The sequence below is a fragment of the Lithobates pipiens genome, unplaced genomic scaffold (assembly GCF_037356315.1).
Source record: "Lithobates pipiens isolate NorthernLeopardFrog02 unplaced genomic scaffold, aLitPip1_a1.2 Scaffold_18, whole genome shotgun sequence".
Lineage (NCBI taxonomy): Eukaryota > Metazoa > Chordata > Amphibia > Anura > Ranidae > Lithobates > Lithobates pipiens.
The window spans coordinates 644714084-644735874 of record NW_027507758.1 but is presented as its reverse complement, the minus strand read 5'-3'; the positions used below and the strand labels follow the sequence as shown (position 1 = coordinate 644735874).

The window sequence follows — 21791 nt, the reverse complement described above, 5'->3', positions numbered from 1 at the left end:
TGTCGTCCTCTTCATTCTCCTCTCCCCATCCTCGCACAACAGGGATCCCAGAAAGGTTTAAAGCATGCTCTTCTTGCTCCTGCTCATCCGCCCCGGCACCATCCTCCTCTGACTCCTCATCAGACTCCTGTTGTTGACTTGTCTCAGATAGAGTAGCCCCCCCTGGGAATTCATCCAGCATTGCGACTTCCTCATCTTCCCGCTCCTGCTCCTCCACAGCCTGATCAATGACACGACGCAATGCACGCTCCAGAAAGAAGGCATAAGGTACCATGTCACTGATGGCGCCATGGCTGCGACTGACCAGTTTGGTGATCTCCTCAAATGGCCGCAGAAGTCTGCATGTGTCGCGCATGAGCAGCCACTGGCGCGGTGAAAAAAAACCCAGCTCCCCAGAACCGTTTCTTTCGCAGAGTTCATACAGGTAGACGTTAACTGCACGTTTCTGCTGGAGCAGCCTATCAAGCATATAGAAGGTTGAGTTCCATCGCGTCGGGCAATCGCAAATAAGACGTCTGACCGGCAGATGGTGTCGCCGCTGAATGTCAGCAAGGCGAGCCATGGCCGTGTAAGATCTTCTGAAATGGGCCGAGATTTTCCTTGCCTGCCGCAAGATGTCCTGGACCCCAGGGTATTTGACAAGGAATCGCTGCACGACCAAGTTTAAGACGTGTGCCATGCACGGCACGTGCGTGATTTTGCCCTGTTTCAATGCGCTAAGCAGATTGGCACCGTTGTCACACACCACTTTACCAACTGTCAAATTGAGCGGTGTTAGCCACTCATCTGCCTGTGAACGCAAAGCTGAAAGGAGTGCCGGGCCAGTGTGGCTCTTTGCTTCCAGGCACAACAGACGCAGCACGGCATGGCAACGTCTCACCTGGCATGTGGAATAGGTTCTGGGGAGCTTGGGCGGTGCAGTGGAAGAGACGCTAGCAGCGGAAAAGGAGGAGGCAGCTGAGGAGGAGAGGGAGGAGGATGGAGTAGGAGGAGGAGAAGAAGAGTCAGGCCTGCATGCAATCCGTGGCGGTAAAACCAAATCTACACGGGTGCCACGGGTTACATGCTTGACGGCCGTCAGAAGGTTCACCCAGTGGGCAGTAAAACTGATATACCTTCCCTGCCCGTGTTTGCTAGACCACGTGTCTGTGGTCAGATGTATCTTGGCACCGACACTGTGTGCCAGAGATACATTCACTTGCCGCTGAACATGGCCATATAGCTCTGGGATGCCCTTCTCTGAGAAATACTTCCTTCCTGGGACCTTCCATTGTGGTGTTCCAATGGCCACAAATTTGCGAAAGGCCTCCGAGTCCACCAGTTTATATGGCAGTAGTTGGCGGGCTATGAGTTCTGACAAGCCAGCCGCCAACCGTTGGGCAAGAGGGTTATCCGGCGTCATCATTTTTTTACGCTCAAACATTAGGCCCACGGAAGCCTGCCTTTTTGCAGAAAAATGTGAGCTTGGCGTGATGGAAGGTGGAGTGGAGGACAATTGTGAGGAGAGAGGAGAAGGAGAAGTAGAAGACGAGGCTGGACGGTGAGAGCCTGCAGTGTGGCTTTGTGTGTTCCGTTGCTCCCACTGGGCTCGGTGATGGCTGCTCATGTGCCTTCTTAAGGCGGTCGTCCCTAGGTGAGTATTGGGCTTACCGCGACTAACGCGTTGACTGCAAAGATTGCAGATGGCAACGCTATTGTCAGCAGCGGACACGTTAAAAAAAGCCCACACTGCGGAGCCATGTGCCGGTGTCCTGGGAGCGCCAGATGTGACCGTACATGGTCGATGACTCGCTCCTGATACATTTGCAGTCTGCTTTGTCCCTGCTGTGCAATGTAAGTCATTGCTGCTTCTCCTCCCTATCTGCTGGTCCATATCTCCCTCTGAACTCCCCTCCTCTTCCTCTCTTGTGGGCACCCACGTGACATCACTAGACACGTCATCATCAACGTCACCTTCCCCACCGCTATAAGTAGAGTAGGCAGCAACACCGGGGACCAACCTCCTCCTTGGGCTGATCTGGGTACTGGCGTCAGACTGCTGAGTAGCGCTTGTTGCTACCTCCTCTTCCTGATCCAATACCAAGAGTGGCTGCGCATCAGAAATGTCCTCTTGATATGGATCGGAAAATAATTCCAGTGACTCAAGCGGAAGGTATGTGGTGGTGGTGGTGGTGGTCGTGTTGTTGGTGGTAGTGTCTTTGGGGGTGCACATAGCAGAGAGTGAAGAAGAGGGTGCAGATCGAGAGGATGAGGAGGGTGCAGAAGAGTAAGGCTGAGCGAGCCACTCAACCAAGTCTGGTGCATCCTTTAAAGTAATTGAACGCACCTTCTGCAACTTCCCACTTTGGCTCAAGCCTGTTGCTCCTGCCCTACCCCTACCACCCCTGCGGAAGGGCCTGCCTCTTCCTCTGCATGTCATTTTTTAAATGACCCTGTGACAAAACTCTTAGTCCCTATACCGCTGAAGGACTGCTGCAGTATAGGTGAGCGGTCAGCAGTGGTGCACGTCAACCCTATCTATTGTGGACCTATAGCGGTCCTTACAGAACAGCAGACTGTACCGCACTCAAGCCTATGTACCGTAGCACCCTATACCAAGTTACCAGTCCTTATAAGAACTTTTGTGGACCAAGCAGGTTGTGTATTAGTGTTTAGCAGACTGTACGTCAGTCCCTATACCGCTGAAGGACTGCTGCAGTATAGGGCAGCGGTCAGCAGTGGTGCACGTCAACCCTATCTATTGTGGACCGATAGCGGTCCTTACAGAACAGCAGACTGTACCGCACTCAAGCCTATGTACCGTAGCACCCTATACCAAGTTACCAGTCCTTATAAGAACTTTTGTGGACCAAGCAGGTTGTGTGTTAGTGTTTAGCAGACTGTGCGTCAGTCCCTATACCGCTGAAGGACTGCTGCAGTATAGGGCAGCGGTCAGCAGTAGTGCACGGCAACCCTATGTATTGTGGACCGATAGCGGTCCTTACAGAACAGCAGACTGTAACGCACTCAGGCCTATGTACCGTAGCACCCTATACCAAGTTACCAGTCCTTATAAGAACTTTTGTGGACCAAGCAGGTTGTGTGTTAGTGATTAGCAGACTGTACGTCAGTCCCTATACCAATGAAGGACTGCTGCAGTATAGGGCAGCGGTCAGCAGTAGTGCACGGCAACCCTATGTATTGTGGACCGATAGCGGTCCTTACAGAACAGCAGACTGTAACGCACTCAGGCCTATGTACCGTAGCACCCTATACCAAGTTACCAGTCCTTATAAAAACTTTTGTGGACCAAGCAGGTTGTGTGTTAGTGTTTAGCAGACTGTGCGTCAGTCCCTATACCGCTGAAGGACTGCTGCAGTATAGGGCAGCGGTCAGCAGTGGTGCACGTCAACCCTATCTATTGTGGACCGATAGCGGTCCTTACAGAACAGCAGACTGTACCGCACTCAAGCCTATGTACCGTAGCACCCTATACCAAGTTACCAGTCCTTATAAGAACTTTTGTGGACCAAGCAGGTTGTGTATTAGTGTTTAGCAGACTGTACGTCAGTCCCTATACCGCTGAAGGACTGCTGCAGTATAGGGCAGCGGTCAGCAGTGGTGCACGTCAACCCTATCTATTGTGGACCGATAGCGGTCCTTACAGAACAGCAGACTGTACCGCACTCAAGCCTATGTACCGTAGCACCCTATACCAAGTTACCAGTCCTTATAAGAACTTTTGTGGAACAAGCAGGTTGTGTGTTAGTGATTAGCAGACTGTACGTCAGTCCCTATACCAATGAAGGACTGCTGCAGTATAGGGCAGCGGTCAGCAGTAGTGCACGGCAACCCTATGTATTGTGGACCGATAGCGGTCCTTACAGAACAGCAGACTGTACTGCACTCAGGCCTATGTACCGTAGCACCCTATACCAAGTTACCAGTCCTTATAAAAACTTTTGTGGACCAAGCAGGTTGTGTGTTAGTGTTTAGCAGACTGTGCGTCAGTCCCTATACCGCTGAAGGACTGCTGCAGTATAGGGCAGCGGTCAGCAGTAGTGCACGGCAACCCTATGTATTGTGGACCGATAGCGGTCCTTACAGAACAGCAGACTGTAACGCACTCAGGCCTATGTACCGTAGCACCCTATACCAAGTTACCAGTCCTTATAAGAACTTTTGTGGACCAAGCAGGTTGTGTGTTAGTGATTAGCAGACTGTACGTCAGTCCCTATACCAATGAAGGACTGCTGCAGTATAGGGCAGCGGTCAGCAGTAGTGCACGGCAACCCTATGTATTGTGGACCGATAGCGGTCCTTACAGAACAGCAGACTGTACTGCACTCAGGCCTATGTACCGTAGCACCCTATACCAAGTTACCAGTCCTTATAAGAACTTTTGTGGACCAAGCAGGTTGTGTGTTAGTGTTTAGCAGACTGTGCGTCAGTCCCTATACCGCTGAAGGACTGCTGCAGTATAGGGCAGCGGTCAGCAGTAGTGCACGGCAACCCTATGTATTGTGGACCGATAGCGGTCCTTACAGAACAGCAGACTGTAACGCACTCAGGCCTATGTACCGTAGCACCCTATACCAAGTTACCAGTCCTTATAAGAACTTTTGTGGACCAAGCAGGTTGTGTGTTAGTGATTAGCAGACTGTACGTCAGTCCCTATACCAATGAAGGACTGCTGCAGTATAGGGCAGCGGTCAGCAGTAGTGCACGGCAACCCTATGTATTGTGGACCGATAGCGGTCCTTACAGAACAGCAGACTGTAACGCACTCAGGCCTATGTACCGTAGCACCCTATACCAAGTTACCAGTCCTTATAAAAACTTTTGTGGACCAAGCAGGTTGTGTGTTAGTGTTTAGCAGACTGTGCGTCAGTCCCTATACCGCTGAAGGACTGCTGCAGTATAGGGCAGCGGTCAGCAGTAGTGCACGGCAACCCTATGTATTGTGGACCGATAGCGGTCCTTACAGAACAGCAGACTGTAACGCACTCAGGCCTATGTACCGTAGCACCCTATACCAAGTTACCAGTCCTTATAAGAACTTTTGTGGACCAAGCAGGTTGTGTGTTAGTGATTAGCAGACTGTACGTCAGTCCCTATACCAATGAAGGACTGCTGCAGTATAGGGCAGCGGTCAGCAGTAGTGCACGGCAACCCTATGTATTGTGGACCGATAGCGGTCCTTACAGAACAGCAGACTGTAACGCACTCAGGCCTATGTACCGTAGCACCCTATACCAAGTTACCAGTCCTTATAAAAACTTTTGTGGACCAAGCAGGTTGTGTGTTAGTGTTTAGCAGACTGTGCGTCAGTCCCTATACCGCTGAAGGACTGCTGCAGTATAGGGCAGCGGTCAGCAGTAGTGCACGGCAACCCTATGTATTGTGGACCGATAGCGGTCCTTACAGAACAGCAGACTGTAACGCACTCAGGCCTATGTACCGTAGCACCCTATACCAAGTTACCAGTCCTTATAAGAACTTTTGTGGACCAAGCAGGTTGTGTGTTAGTGATTAGCAGACTGTACGTCAGTCCCTATACCAATGAAGGACTGCTGCAGTATAGGGCAGCGGTCAGCAGTAGTGCACGGCAACCCTATGTATTGTGGACCGATAGCGGTCCTTACAGAACAGCAGACTGTAACGCACTCAGGCCTATGTACCGTAGCACCCTATACCAAGTTACCAGTCCTTATAAAAACTTTTGTGGACCAAGCAGGTTGTGTGTTAGTGTTTAGCAGACTGTGCGTCAGTCCCTATACCGCTGAAGGACTGCTGCAGTATAGGGCAGCGGTCAGCAGTAGTGCACGGCAACCCTATGTATTGTGGACCGATAGCGGTCCTTACAGAACAGCAGACTGTAACGCACTCAGGCCTATGTACCGTAGCACCCTATACCAAGTTACCAGTCCTTATAAGAACTTTTGTGGACCAAGCAGGTTGTGTGTTAGTGATTAGCAGACTGTACGTCAGTCCCTATACCAATGAAGGACTGCTGCAGTATAGGGCAGCGGTCAGCAGTAGTGCACGGCAACCCTATGTATTGTGGACCGATAGCGGTCCTTACAGAACAGCAGACTGTACTGCACTCAGGCCTATGTACCGTAGCACCCTATACCAAGTTACCAGTCCTTATAAAAACTTTTGTGGACCAAGCAGGTTGTGTGTTAGTGTTTAGCAGACTGTGCGTCAGTCCCTATACCGCTGAAGGACTGCTGCAGTATAGGGCAGCGGTCAGCAGTAGTGCACGGCAACCCTATGTATTGTGGACCGATAGCGGTCCTTACAGAACAGCAGACTGTAACGCACTCAGGCCTATGTACCGTAGCACCCTATACCAAGTTACCAGTCCTTATAAGAACTTTTGTGGACCAAGCAGGTTGTGTGTTAGTGATTAGCAGACTGTACGTCAGTCCCTATACCAATGAAGGACTGCTGCAGTATAGGGCAGCGGTCAGCAGTAGTGCACGGCAACCCTATGTATTGTGGACCGATAGCGGTCCTTACAGAACAGCAGACTGTACCGCACCCAAGCCTATGTACCGTAGCACCCTAGACAGACCAAGTTACCAGTCCTGATAAAGAGCTTTGTGGAACAAGTGAGTTGTGAATGATTAGCAGACTGCAGCAGAAGGGCAGCAGTCAAGTATAATATTCTTTCTATATTTGGAAGAAAGAATATTATACGTGTACAAGCCTATTACCGTACCACTGATACCAGTCCTGAAAAGAACCTTTGTGGAACTAATAGTAACAGCAAGTCTTTAAAATTATCCTCACTGCCTGACACACTGCTTCCTGCCTGTCCCTATACAAATTGGCAAAAAAGAGTAGGCTGGAACGATTAGCTGGAACAGCTCTTTTGTGGACCTGATAGTAACAGCTAATGATGATGATGATGATGATGATGAAGAAAGACTAATCTGGCTGAGCTGTCCCTAAAATAGCAGCATACAGCGCTCTGTCCCTTTATCTAAACTGACAAAAGAAACTCAGGCTGCTGACCTAACACCTATACCAGTCCTGAAAAGAACTTTTGTGTACCAAATAGCTAGCGTTTTCTCTGTCCCTACTCCACACAGGATCCTTTCCCTACAGTGACAGAAGAAAGAATGTAAAATGGCCACCGGATCGGGTGTATTTATAGGTTAGGGGGAATGTCCAAGTGTCCATGAGCTGTCATGTCTCAATTGGTTGTCCTGTAACACATGATAAACGTGTCACGAAAGGTTAAAGTTCTTGTATACATTAAACACGTAAGTCCGCCGGGGCGAACGACGGAAAAAGGCGTTCGAACCCGCGGACGGCGAAAGTCGGAAATTCGCCGCGAAACGACCGCCGGGCGAACCGTTCGGCCATCACTAAACACATGCAGACAGATATGGGAAAAATGTTCTACTGATTCCCAGGCGATGAAAAAACACAAGACACAGGATTTATGAAACTAACAGCAGATAATGGATTGGTCTGACCTGCTACTGATAGTATTTTTTGGGATCGTGGATTAAGATGTGCTTATAAGAGTGCTGTTGTTCATTTCGGTGAGCTGATCTACTAAAAAGAGGAATATTCAGACGCGATTGATGATATAGTCTTAACGCTCTAACCAAAGTTCCATCTGGTAAGCGCACTCACTATATGGTGACGGGCACTTATGCGCATCTGAGTGTGTTCAACTACCGTGGTGTTTCCATTTAGGACCGCAACTGTTGATCATTTATGGACTCCTTTATGAACTTTTTGAGGATGAATTCTTATCAATTATTACTTTTTATTTAGAAGTTTTGAATATATCAACTATTCACATTTCACATATATATATAAAAAATAATCTTTTTTTTGGGGTGTTTATTTATAGGTTACTTTTATGTTGGCGCAGCTTTTTGTATTTTCTCATTGCTGTTAGGTGTTTGTATCACATTTATTGCTGCTTATAGATTGTTAGTAGTTTGTGTTTGTTTTTGCTTCACCCAAGCGCAGTTTATTTTTCCCTTTTTGACGTCCTATTTATACCTGACATCACTTCCTGTCTTCCACTGGAGACTTCCTGTCTGGGTAGAAGCCTTGCGGAGCTCAGGGTAACTGCAGCCCGAGAAATATCTTGCAGTGTGAACATGGCCTTGTCATTGTTGCCAAGTGTTCCAAGATGATGTAGGACAGTCCCGGGATTGTGGGTACAGTGATATCATGTCCTCATCTCACAGGTTCCAGGACTCAGAGTGCAGAGTGTCAGTGAGGGGATGAATCTGGAACACTCTCCTGGGACCCATCACCAGGCACTGCAATTAAAGCCGACTGTGGGGAGCAGTGATTTCCTTTCTGATGGTGAAAGTAGAACTCTGACATCAGCAGAGAGGCAGCAGGAGTGTGTGATCAGGTAAGTACCCCCACTGACCACCAATACTGGGCTGGAGTTACACTTTATTCTCACCGACACCACCAATAATACTTATTTAATATCACTGATACTGAAAGCGGGACTTATTTTTCTCACTGACACCAACAATGGAGCTTATTTTATCCTACTAACACCTACAATGGAGCTTATTTTATCTTACTGACACCAACAATGGGGCTTATATTAATCACTGACACTAACAATGGGGAATTATTGTATCCACTGACAACAACAATGGGGCTTATATTAATCATTTATAAAAAAAAAAATTGACAAAGAGTCTGATATTGTTTAAATTGGAGTGCCACCCGTCATTTGGGTAGGATGTATTCACAATGCATATTATTCAGAAAATAAAAAAAATTTAAATAAAAGGAAAAACATGAACACCCACAGGCTTACTCTCAGAATTTATTAAAGAAACAGCATAGCGATGTGGTGCATTATGGCTGTCTCCGATAAAGTGCAGTGTCCCTCTATATTGCCGTACCCTTCTAGATTGCAGGAGTCATCCCGCTTCTGAGACAGTATACCCCATTCACTAATACCTAACCCCCAGTGATCCTACCTAAAACCTCCCCTAGGAGATGGGACAGCATGGCTGGGACCACTACCATGGAACAGACTCCCCAGATGTTGCACCTGTGTGTGAGAGACCTGCACTTAACCACTAAGTCAGCTGGATTATGGGACCAGAACTGTGCACCCATATGAACCGATCCCTGAGAGCTCTATACCCTGAACCTCAATGGGCGGATAAGATGAGCACCTCCGTACTCTGTCTTCCAGGGGAAAGGCAGTTCACAGTGTGTATGATTGTTTCCATATGAGCAATGTAGAACTTCCCAAAAATATGGATATCAATGGAAGTCCAGGGCTTAAATCATGCCATTACAAAGGTACCAGAAATCTACACACTGCTGTTTTGGTGGCTCAGTCTACAAATTGGCTTAATCAACAGTGATAGTCATTAAGGCATCATACTTCAAGTCATACATTCACTGAAAAGCAGAAGCTGAAAAATCAGTTAGTAAAATACTTGTATATTAGGGGGCATGGCCTAGCACCAGACCGTGATGGCAGCTTAGCTTGTGTGCTCTGATGGCTAAAGCTGCAAATTAAGCTACCGTAGGCGGACTGGTTTCCCTGACAGAGGTGTGAGATGGCTGGAAGAAGCTCCTCACTCACCCGATCACAGACAGACCCGACCACGCAGCTCAGCCACACTATTCCGGCTCTATTCCAGACCCAGCAAGCTGACTCGCAGGCCTCCAGGCAGGCTTCAGATGGAGCTACAGTAAGTCAAGCCGGAACACTGGATTCCATGGGACAGCTGAGCACAGCCGCTCCTAGTCCCCAGCCTCCGCCGTTCCTCAATCTGGTGGACCTGCAACTAGTAGCGATGGATATCAAAAGCACGCTTTCAGCGGCAATTGCGAATCTCAAAATGGAGCTTAGAGCTGTGGCCTCTAGCCTTGACCAGGTGGAAGCAGTGGCCATGACACATGGAGCTGCCATAGAACAAGTGCAACAAGTGACCAGCGTTCATGCTTAGCACCGGATTGACATGCATTGTCACATTGAGGACCTTGATAACAGAGGGCGGAGATGAAACTTAAGATTCAGGGGGATCCCAGAATCGGTGGAAGGACCTCAGTTACAGCAGGTAGTATGGGCGCTTTGAAACACCTTGCTGGGCAGACCACCAGATGCCCCCATAGAAATGGAGTGCTGTCACAGGGCGCTGAGACCTAGAGGCCGTGACACTGACCCACTTAGGGATGTAGTATGCTGTCTTGTCAGCTTCACCCAGGAGGAGGATATCTTGCGCCATGCAAGCAACCTAGGGTAGCTACAACATGATGGCCACCCCTTTCAGATCTTTCAAGATTTAGCAGCCATCACACTGCAACACAGAAGAGCATTGCACCCTCTGCTTAATGTTTTGAGAGACAGGCACATTATATATCACTGGAAATTACCCTTCTGCTTGACAGCAATGGTAGGCAACCGCACAGCCTCCTTGCACACACCAACAGAGCTCCAAGAGTTCTGTGACACCTTGGGCATACCAGTAGTATCCGTTCCTGACTGGCTCATTCATACAGCCAGATCCATGGATCCTCATTCAGCAGGAAATGACCCAGCGGTCCTGGCGACACAGACAGAGACATCGCAGGTCATCCTCTGATTCATCCCAGAGAGGCCTGGACACTATGATTAATGAATAAGGCCCGAGATCATCACCAACATCTTCCTGTTGGAAAACTGATTGCTAAATCCAGCTCAGAGTACTTCATACGGTACCTGTGTAATTGGCCTTTTGCCCGCTTGTTAACAGAGTGGTAGATCAGAGTTGTAGATCAAAGTGGTAGATCAGAGTGGTAGATCAGAATAAAAAATAAAAATGAATGAAAAACTAGATTGCAAAACAACAGCCAAGGGCAACAAAAAGAACATTGAAGAAAGTCCATATAGAACCCTGTTCCACTCTCCCCGCTCAGCCATCCCAAACATAGCGAGCTTCAGGTCCCTAAACAAGGGGGAAACAATCAAAACAAAAAGACTCTCAGATGAGCTTAGAACTGTCCTATGGCCACCCCACCAACTAGTATGGCGGTTGTATGAGTTATGGTGAGGCTATCAACAGTTAAGAAAATATATTTTATATATAAAAGTCCTGTGTAGGAGAAAGTTCCATTGCGGGCAGGGGAAGGCATGAACGACACTGTGCCACCCTATACTTCAAGGATTGTAGTAGTCAGAGTCATAAAGAGAGCAAAGTAGAAAGAAAGGGCCAGGCACTATATGGAATTGCCCCAGCGGGCCACGGAGGGAAAAGCAGCAGCCATCAGGAGGTAAGTAGGCACCTAAGTAGGGACAGTGCACACGAGTGCACAATCTCTGCATGTAGATCTGGAAGATTCAAGTTCCATAGCAGGGGGTTAAAAAAAAAACAAGCCAATAGCAATGTTCAGTCACCTCTGTGTCTGGGTACAACTCCATAATGATCATTCAGCCAAGCCATAGCTTCTATGGAGTTGGTGTAAAATAGGGCTTTGCCATCATGGCTGACCCGCAGCTTGGCAAGGAAGAGCATAGCATATCGCAAACTTTCAGTACACAATCAGGCTTTCATGGCTGTAAAAGAAATGTGTTGGCATTGGACTTCAGCTGAGAAGTCAGGATATACAGAGATAATATTGCCATTGTATTTGAATGGCCCTTTTTCCCTTGCAAGGCAAAGTATGGCAATCTTGTCTTGAAAGTTAAGTATTCATGCAATAATGGAGAGTGGAGGGGCCCCTGCGGGTGGAGGGGTACGGAGCTTACGCTCAATTACATAAAAGAAGGATGGCGCATTAGTGCCAAAAATGTCCTGTAACCAGGAGTATAGGAACTTTTCAGGGCAGGATCCTTCTGATAGTTCAGGAAACCCCACAAAGTGAAGGCTATTCCTGTGTGAGTGGTTTTCTAAGTCATCAAGTTTAGAATGGATGGTCGCCAGCTCACTTGTGGTATCATGCAGTGATCCACCAGCCACAACTGAAATGGAGAGGTGGAGACAAATGGACTCGAATAGTGAATATACTATTTAAAAAAGGACAATTTATTATAAAAATAAGACCAGTGGCGTTAACCACACGTCACAATACAAAAAATCTATTTCACAGAGATAATTTTAAAAACGGTTAAATGCAAACAAATATACACCCGTGCATGGGGATCATATAAACGTGATGGTGTCAACATAAACTGCCCGACATGTTTCGCAATAGCTTACATCCTCCTGGGGCACAGGTGATATGTTGATCCATCACTTAAATATTATTAGGTCTAAACCAAGCCTCGACTTCGTCTAGACGCCATTTTCTTGGTTAGACCTAATAATATTTAAGTGATGGAGCAACATATCACCTGTGCCCCAGGAGGACGTAAGGTATTGCGAAACATATCGGGCAGTTTATACAGGTGTATATTTGTTTGCATTTAAACATTTTTTTTAATTATCTCTGTGCAATATATTTTTTGTATTGTGACCTGTGTTGTTAACACCACTGGTCTTATTTTTATAATAAATTGTCCCTTTTTAAACAGTACATTCACTATTTGAGTCTGTTTGTCTCCCCCCTCCCCTTTTCACTCGGGGCCGGTGGCCTGAGTGTTTGTTTTTCCTACAGATTTTTTGGCTGAAAAGTCTCTGCATGCGGCTTCAGGAGTGAAGTTCTCTCCGTTCTATTGTGAGAAGATGCTGTACTGCGGCAGTGATTGGCTTGTCCATCTTCCCCGCAACGCCCATGATGGTGGATGCTGATAGGCTATCTTCGGAGATCCTCGGCAGAACTCGAGATTATCCGAGGCTTCCAAACACAGGGACGTCTCGTCAGCTCCCTTTCGGAAACTTTCGATGGAAAGTCTGGCCATGGAGGTTTTGTTCATCCCCGGAGAGGGCATTTCTGCACATGTTGTTGACTCCGCTTGCGAGGGAGTCCAACGGCTCCGGTAAGGACCCATACTCACTTGAGATACCAGCAAGCATTGTCACCAGGATTCGTGATAATCATCAAAATTTGACAAATGGATTGAAAGTTAATTTTTAATTTGGCTTTTTTATCTAAGTTTTGAATCACTGTCACTACATATATATTTTCTTTGATTTATATAGGGCTAATTTTGGTTATTTATATGGTTCATGGACTATTCACAAGGTTTATGTGTGTTCACATATTATTAACAGATATGGCTCATGGACTATTCACAGGTTTCATGTGTGTTAACTTACTATCATAATTAAGCTCATCGGGAGTATTCATAACACTTATATTCAGTGCAGCAATATTCTTTATTTTATAAGGGACGAGGAGATTGTCATAAGGGACGAGGAGATTAGGATAAGGGACGAGGAGATTGTCATAAGAGACGAGGCGATTGGGACCCCAATTTATTCCCTGGGACAAGTAATTTTTTCACAAAATGTCCACAACTCTGGAACTGTTTCTTTTTTTTATTATCATTTTTTTTCCTTTTTATCATAAACAAAACAGTGATATGATCGTATTGTAAGACAATTCCTATTCCACAACATATAATCATTTTACTTAACCGATTGCTAATTAATACTAATTGTTACAATGCCTAGTCCTTCTTCCATTACAGATATATTCCGTATATCTCCCTTTCCCCTCCCCACCCTCCAAAAACACAACCTGGCTTTGCCTCTATAGGCAGAAGAATACCCCAAAAAAGATAAAGAAAAGAAGAAGAAAAAATACCCTTCGTTATTTGAACAGTTATGCTTAAAGGGCGAATCGCTGAGGCACTTCCTGTCATACTTATATGCCTTGTTAATTGAAGCAAGGTCCCCACAGGAACTGCCTTTCCTACAGCGATGGGAAGGAGACCTGGAGGTGTCTTTTTCACAGGCGCAAAAAGACCAGATTCTATTATTTGCCCATAAGGCCTTATTGGCGAGTAGGTACCAAGAAGAAGGGTACAAAATTCTTAGTAGATGGTACAGAACCCCGGCGGCAGTGCACCGGATGTTTCCACAGGTATCTAATGTATGCTGGAGATGTGAGGAATCAGAAGGTACCATGATACACATCTTCTGGGAATGCCCAAAGCTGAGGGAGTTTTGGAAGATGGTCGAGGAAACAGTAGAAATGATCGCCAGCAGCCTATTACATGATACTCCGGTATCAAACAAAAAGTACAAAAACTCTCTGTTAAAACACTTGCTTACGACAGCAAAGGCATGTATCCCAGTACTGTGGAAAAGCAATGTGTGCCCTACGAGATCACAATGGTTAACAAGGATCTCAGAAATCCAACAAATGGAGGATCTGACTATGACAATGAGGGAACAAGAGGAGAAATATCGGAGGACCTGAGCTCCATACATTCAATATAGGGAACGGTCTCTCCTAACCGAATAGTGGGAAGATTTTAGTAGAGATCACTTTACAGGGAGAGTTAAAGATTAGACATTAATTACACCTGACTTGGATAGAGGGGGTGTGGTGTAGTATGGAGGGGGGAGATGGGGGGTTGAGGAGGGAGAGGAACTGTTTCTTACATTATGGAGATCAGCCATGGAGTATATCTGGGGTGTATATCAGGGTGTGCTTCTACCACACATGAGTGCTGTGATGTCCAGCAACATTCATATAGAAGACATTTCCCACACTCAAGGCACTAATACATCTTGAGGGTTGTGTGGGATCCCCGATGTACAGGAAGACAGGACCTAAGTGAGGAACAATTCCCTCACTCAGGACAGGAAAGTGGCTTTCCCCCCATGTGAGATCTCTGATGTCTGTTAAAACTGGAATTGTCTGAAAAACATTTCCCACACTCAGGACAGGAATACGGTTTCTCCCCCGTGTGAGATCTCTGATGTGAAGAAAGACTGAACTTCACTGAAAAACATTTCCCGCACTCAGGACATGAATACGGCTTCTCCCCCGTATGAGATCTTTGATGTATGGAAAGATCAAATTTCCTTGAAAAACATTTCCCGCACTCAGGACAGGAATACGGCTTCTCCCCTGTGTGAGATCTCTGATGTGTGTAAAGACTGGACTTATCTGAAAAACATTTAGCACACTCAGGGCAGGAATATGGCTTCTCCCCTGTGTGTGATCTCTGATGTGTGTAAAGACTGGACTTCTCTGAAAAACATTTCCCGCACTCAGAACAGGAATGAGGCTTCTCCCCTGTGTGAGATCTCTGGTGTGTGTAAAGATGGGACTTCACTGAAAAACATTTCCCGCACTCAGGACAGGAATACGGCTTTTCCCCTGTGTGGGATCTCTGATGTATGACAAGGGCTGATTTTTGTATAAAGCATTTCCTGCATTCAGCACAGGAATACAGATTTTCACCTGTGTGAGATCTTTGATGTGCTACAAGTTCTGATTTCTTTACAAAACATTTCCCGCACTCCGGACAGAAATATGGCTTCTCTCCCATGTGAGATCTCTGATGTGCATCTAGACTGAACTTCTGTGAAAAACATTTCCCACACTCAGGACAGGAATACGGCTTCTCCCCTGTGTGAGATCTCTGATGTGTGGAAAGATGGGACTTCTGGGAAAAACATTTCCCACACTCAGGACAGGAATACGGCTTCTCTCCTGTGTGAGATCTTTTATGCACATGAAGATGGGATTTAAAATGGAAACACTTCCCGCACTCAGTACAGGAAAAGGTCTTCTCTGTTAAAAGGACGGCCCCGTCCCTCACAGTCTGAGGTTCCTCAGGATAAGAGGAATATGATGGTCCATCTACACTGTGTGGTGTCAGATGGACATTTGAGGTAGTCGGGTTTTCTCCTGGACTATACTGTGTGATGTCTTCATCTTCTACTTTACAGTCTGGAGACAAAGTGAGACAATCCTCTGAGGTTTTCCTCATCTCCCGTCCATCTACTAAAATAGAAATACAAAGATTATTACTAGACATGAGCAGATTGGTTCCCCTAAACCAGGACTCCGCCCACATCAGACAACTTTGTCTCTGAGGATCTTACAATTCCCCCCTCAAGGTAACTAGTAAATGGGTCCTCTGATCACCTACCAGATCATTTCTTTATTCATGGACCTTAGTCAGAGAGTGAGGAAACAACGAGAACTGTCTTTTATAGGAGTGACAGTGATGAGGGGATTATAGGACGAGTGTCCCCTTCCCCTCTATCACTCATTGCCATCTTCCCAACACAAGAAGTCCTGCACTTCCTTATTTAGTCCATGATTTAGTTATGAAAAACAGCGGGGCTGAGCCCCACCAGAGGTCAGAGAGTGAGGATGGGGGGGAGAACAACCAAGATGAAGACTAGACTGATCCTGAAGACCACCATCATTGGGAAGCTGCAAAGTATAGTATATAGTCCCCCTATAGGAAGACACAAAGTATAGTATAGAGTTCCCCTATATGAAGCCACAAAGTATAGTATAGCATTCCCCTATAGCAGTGCTTCTCAACCTTTTTGCCTTCGGGGAACCCTCGGCAAGAAGTTTGAGATCTCGGGGAACCCCTGAAAAAAAAAAAAATCAAATCTAAAGCTCACGGATCATTGGATCTGATCAGCGAGCTGTAGATATAACAGCAATAAAGAAACAGTATCACAGGAACCTTCCATCACATCAAAGTCCCCCCTATACACAGGAACCTTCCATCACGAGTCTCCCCATCACAGCAGAGGTCCCCCATGTCAGAGATCTACCTATCAAACAGAGCCCCCTTTACATCAGAGGCCCCCCATCACATCAAAGTCAGCCCTATACTTAGGAGGACCCTTTTACACAAGTCCCCCCATTACATCGAAGCCTCTCCATTGCATCAGAAGGCACTAACCACATAGAGCCCAATCTTAAACCCCCCAGTCATTCATACCCCCCTCTCTCAGAGCCCTACAATCACACAGATCCCTTTACACAAAGCCCTACCTTTTGATTTCAGCAGTGTGGCAGAGGGCTGGAGCTAAAAGAGGTCTCAAAGAGAGATAGATCCTGCATCCTGGATTTAGTAAGGCATTCACCCCCAATCCAGCCATGTGCTCTCTGAGACACACACACACACACTGCTCTGGCAGCTTTCACAACACATCCAGCCATGAGCTCTCTGATACACAGACACACACACTGTCTGGCAGCTTTCACAACACATCCAGCCATGTGCTCTCTGATACACACATACACAGCTCTGGCAGTTTTCACAACACATCCAGCAATGGGCTCTCTGATACACACACACACACACTGCTCTAGCAGCTTTCACCAAACATCCAGCCATGTGCTCTCTGATACACACACACATCTCTGGCAGTTTTCACAACACATCCAGCCATGAACTCTCTGACACACACACACACACACACACACACACACTGCACTGGCAGTTTTGACAACACATCCATCCCATGAGCTCTCTGATACACACACACACACACACACACTGCTCTGGCAGCTCTCACCTAACGATCCAGCCACATGCTGTGTCCCTGCTGGCTCTGTGCCTCCTGCACCTCCCATGTCCCAATGCAGCCATGTGCCTCTGCCAGCTCTGTCCATCTACCTCACCCCCATCTCAAACTCGGCCACATACCCCTGCTGAGAAACACTGTCCAGCCACATCTGCCGCCGATCACCATCACTAACCTACAGCTGTGTGCTCCAATGGCTCTCTGTCCCTCCTGCACTCTGCATTGCTGCAGCTATAGCTGTGGTAATGCAGAGTGCGGGGGAAACAGAGAGCCATGGGAGCACAGTGCATGGGGAGGCAAACAGAGCCACTGTAAGAGCTCACCTTCCGATAGAGCCATGTTTTTCTTCCCAGTGTTTGCATGTGTAAGACCTCCTCCTTCTTTGGCTCCCATTCCTGCTCTCTGCACAGCTCCCCTGCTCTGCCCCCTGACCTTATAGGAGCTGGAACTATAGAAGTATCATCGGGTATACATGCGCGCTGAGTGTCAGCAGCAGTGCAGCATGAAGGATAACACTGAAATGAAATTCAGTGGTAAACATCCGCTGCCATTATGTAGATTTCCCGTGGAACCCCGGTTGAGAAACACTGCCCTATAGGAAAACGCAAAGTATACTATAGAGTTCCCCTATAGGAAGCCACAAAGTATAGTATAAAGTTCGCCTACAGGAAGCTACAAAGTATAGTATAGAGTCCCCCTATAGGAAGCTACAAAGTATAGTATAGAGTTCCTCCATAGGAAGGTACAATGTATAGTATAGAGTTCTCCTATAGGAAGGTACAAAAATACTTCTGCCTTTAGAATCACTTGTCTCCTTCTCTTCCCCAGGACTACATGTCCCATGAGGCATTGCTCCTCACACATTCAAGTTCTTTGGCATTTACTGACATGTATGGATGGTGTACTGAGCTGTATTTTATGATATGTAAATAAATAATGCATTCTGTATGCAAGCCAATTAATTGACTGACCAACTAATTGATTAAAATTGTTGACTATTTTCAAAATTGATTAGTTGTTTCAGCCTTACATCTCTGAATCTCCTACCGGTTAATTTCTTTATTCATGGACCTTAGTCAGAGAGTGAGGAAACGAGAACTGTCTTTCATAGGAGTGACAGTGATGAGGGGATTATAGGACAAGTATCCCCACCCCCTCTATCACTCATTGCCATCTTACCAACACAAGAAGTCCTGCACTTCCTTATTTAGTCCATGATTTAGCCATGAAAAACAGCGGGGCTGAACCCCACCAGAGGTCAGAGAGTGAGGATGGGGGAGAACAACCAAGATAAATACTGGACTGATCCTGAAGACCACCATCATTGGTTTACTGACTCCTCCCTCATTATCACTTTCTGTTTAAGGTTCCAAAGTTTGAGGATGTTATCAAATTATTATCAACATGTAAAAGTTTGTGCTCCAATCAAATCATCAGATATAAAATATCCAGCTGGTAGGAAATGGGTGTAAAATAAGTCAGGACTATAATGTACAACTTATTATATATAATACAACAGATAGGACTATATAGTATCAAAATGAAGTAATGTACAACATAGAGTATATAGTGCAGGGGTCAGGAGTATATAATGTACAACAGAGTATTTAGTGCAGTGGTCAGGGGTATGCAATGTACAACATAGAGTATATAGTGTAAGGGTCAGTCCCTCATTATCACTTTCTGTTTAAGGTTCCAATGTTGGAGGATGTCATCACATTATTATTACCATGTAAAGTCTGTGCTCCAATCACATCATCAGATCTAAAATGTCCAGCTGGTAGGAAATGGGTGTAACAAAAGAGAATACATATTATGTGTATATATAGCAGTGGGTAGAGGGGAGAGAGCAGAAGTCAGGACTATGTAATGTACAATATATTGTATAAGATATAACGGATAGGACTATATAGTATCAGAATGATGTAATGTACAACATAGAGTATATAGTGCAGGGGTCAGGAGTATGTAATGTAGAATATAAATTATACAGTGAAAGGGTCAGGACTCATAATATTGGTATTCAGTAATCAGTGGAAGATTAAATGTTTACATAAGGCAAGTTGCAGAGGTCCCACACCGCTGCCTCCCATCTCCTGATAATGCACTTAGTGACTTGGGTCTGAGACTATACAGACATATCCCTCCACCCGGCACAGCCAGCAGACAACAGAACAAGTAATCCTGGGGGGATTGTTGTCTGACATCTTGCTAAATCCGGGTATGGGGAAGAAGACTCAAGGTACATACCCAAGGTGCCTAGATCTACTAATGCCTATGGTAAAAATCTATTTTTTGCTGCCAGCTGAACCCCAGAATCTCCATAAATCCAGTCTAGATACATAAATTGTGTCTGCAGCACAGAGAAGGAAGATTATCTGAGAGAAATGCAGGAATACAGGACGGGGAACACAGCTCAGGAAAGTGACCAGGGGATTACAGGCTGATATCACCCAGTCCCCGCCCTACTCTGGACCAATCAGTGAGCAGTATGGGTGGAGGAATGTATTTAGTGTTAATGACCCACCTGTGCTGATCTCTGTAGGAGTGTCCTCCTCTATAAATGTCCCCGTTATTCCATCCTCCTCCATAGACTGCTGATCATCCCTCACATACCTCTCTTCTTCTGATTTCACCTCAAATTCTATATCGATTGGATCTCCACTCTAAATCAAGAAAATGAGAGAGAATATCATCTGTAAGATATAAGCTTTATTATAAAAAATTTACACATTGTCACCACAAGTTCATGTTTTAGATGATCAGTCCCACCAACCTTGTAACAGTGGGGGATGGTGTGATCTTCCTGTGTGGAATCCCGGGAATACAGAGGATGGGGACATCTATCTGGTGGGTTCCTAGTATTTGGTGGCTCCATCATATCCTTGTGTAGTTCTGAAAACTCCTCCATCACTCCATACTCCTCATCCTCCTCTTTATACTCTTCTTTAACATCAATATTATTATCCCCAAGGTTTCCACTCTGAATATATAATAAAACATTCATTGTAACAAACATGCTGTGTATAAATTATAACTACCAATAAATGTCAATCATCTACCTGATGATGGTGGGGGATGGAGTGATCTTCCTGTGTAGAATCCCAGGAATACAGAGGATGGGGACATCTCTCTGGTGGGTTCCTGGTATTTGGTGGCTCCATCATATCCTTGTGTCCTTCTGAAAACTCCTCCATCACTCCATACTCCTCATCCTCCTCTTTATATTCTTCTTTAACATCAATATTATCATCCCCGAGGTTTCCACTCTGAATATATAATAAAACATTCATTGTAACAAACATGCCGTGTATAAATCAGAACTACCAATAATTGGCAATCATCTACCTGATGATGGTGGGGGATGGTGTGATCTTCCTGTGTAGAATCCCGGGAATACAGAAGACGGGGACATCTCTCTGGTGGGTTCCTGGTATTTGGTGGCTCCATCATATCCTTATGTCCTTCTGAAAACTCCTCCATCACTCCATACTCCTCATCCTCCTCTTTGTACTCTTCTTTAACAATATTATAATTCCCGAGGTCTCCACTCTGAATACATAGTAAAAAATTTATTGTAACTAGAGATGGGCTGAACACCCCCCTGTTTGGTTTGCACCAAAACTCCCAAACAGAGAAAACGTTGTGACTGAAATGGCAAACCATATTAACCGCTTCCCGACCACCTCACACCGAGATACGTCGGCAGAATTGCAAGTACAGGCAGAACCACGTACCTGTACGTTGCCCTTTAAAATGCAGCTTGCAGGCACGCGCTGCCGGGAGCTCCATGAGTCGGATTGCAGGACCCGAGGACTTGATGTCCATGGGGATACCCACAATCATCTCACCGAGAGGAAAAACGGGGAGATGCTAATGTAAACAAGCATCCCCCTGTTCTGCTTAGTGACACTGTCACTGATCTCTGCTCCCTGTGATCGAGATCAGGGACCAGTGACGTGTCACTCGTAGCCACGCCCCTTAACAGTTAGAATCACTCCCCAGGATACACTTAATCATTTCCTAGACCCCTATTGTTTAACCCCTTAAACCTTGGTTTACGAGTAACGCGGTTAACAAGTGTTTTGAATAACAAGCAACTGTTTTAGAAAAAATCCTGACTCGGTTTGCGAGTGTTATTGCAAAAGAAGCAGAATTCAAGCTAATGGGGTGTGCAGTACCGCATTTGGCCAGAGGTGCGGGGGGTGCCGGTGACATTCGGAGTGGTTCGGAATGGTTCGGAGCCGTTCGGAAATACTCAGAATCACTAAGTTCCCGAACCTTTCCGAGATCAGCTGAGCTGTCCCTGAGTATTTCCGAGGCTCTCCAGTGCCCCCCGCCTCTGGCCACATGCGGTATTGCATGCCATAGAAGTCAATGCGGAACGAGATGGGGAAACTCGCTTTGATGTGC

The 21791-nt window shown here is 46.2% G+C and overlaps 1 protein-coding gene across 1 annotated transcript in view; it reads right to left on the bottom strand.

Annotated features, from left to right (window-relative positions):
• Positions 1 to 13376: 13376 nt before the first annotated feature.
• The window catches only part of LOC143986911 (uncharacterized), an 87820-nt gene continuing 79405 nt past the window's right edge, over positions 13377 to 21791 (bottom strand). Inside the window, exon 4 of the mRNA XM_077485320.1 lies at positions 13377 to 15225. Within this exon, the coding sequence (XP_077341446.1) occupies positions 14663 to 15225 (563 nt within the window). The 3' untranslated portion in view covers positions 13377 to 14662. The remainder of the gene's footprint in view (positions 15226 to 21791) is intronic.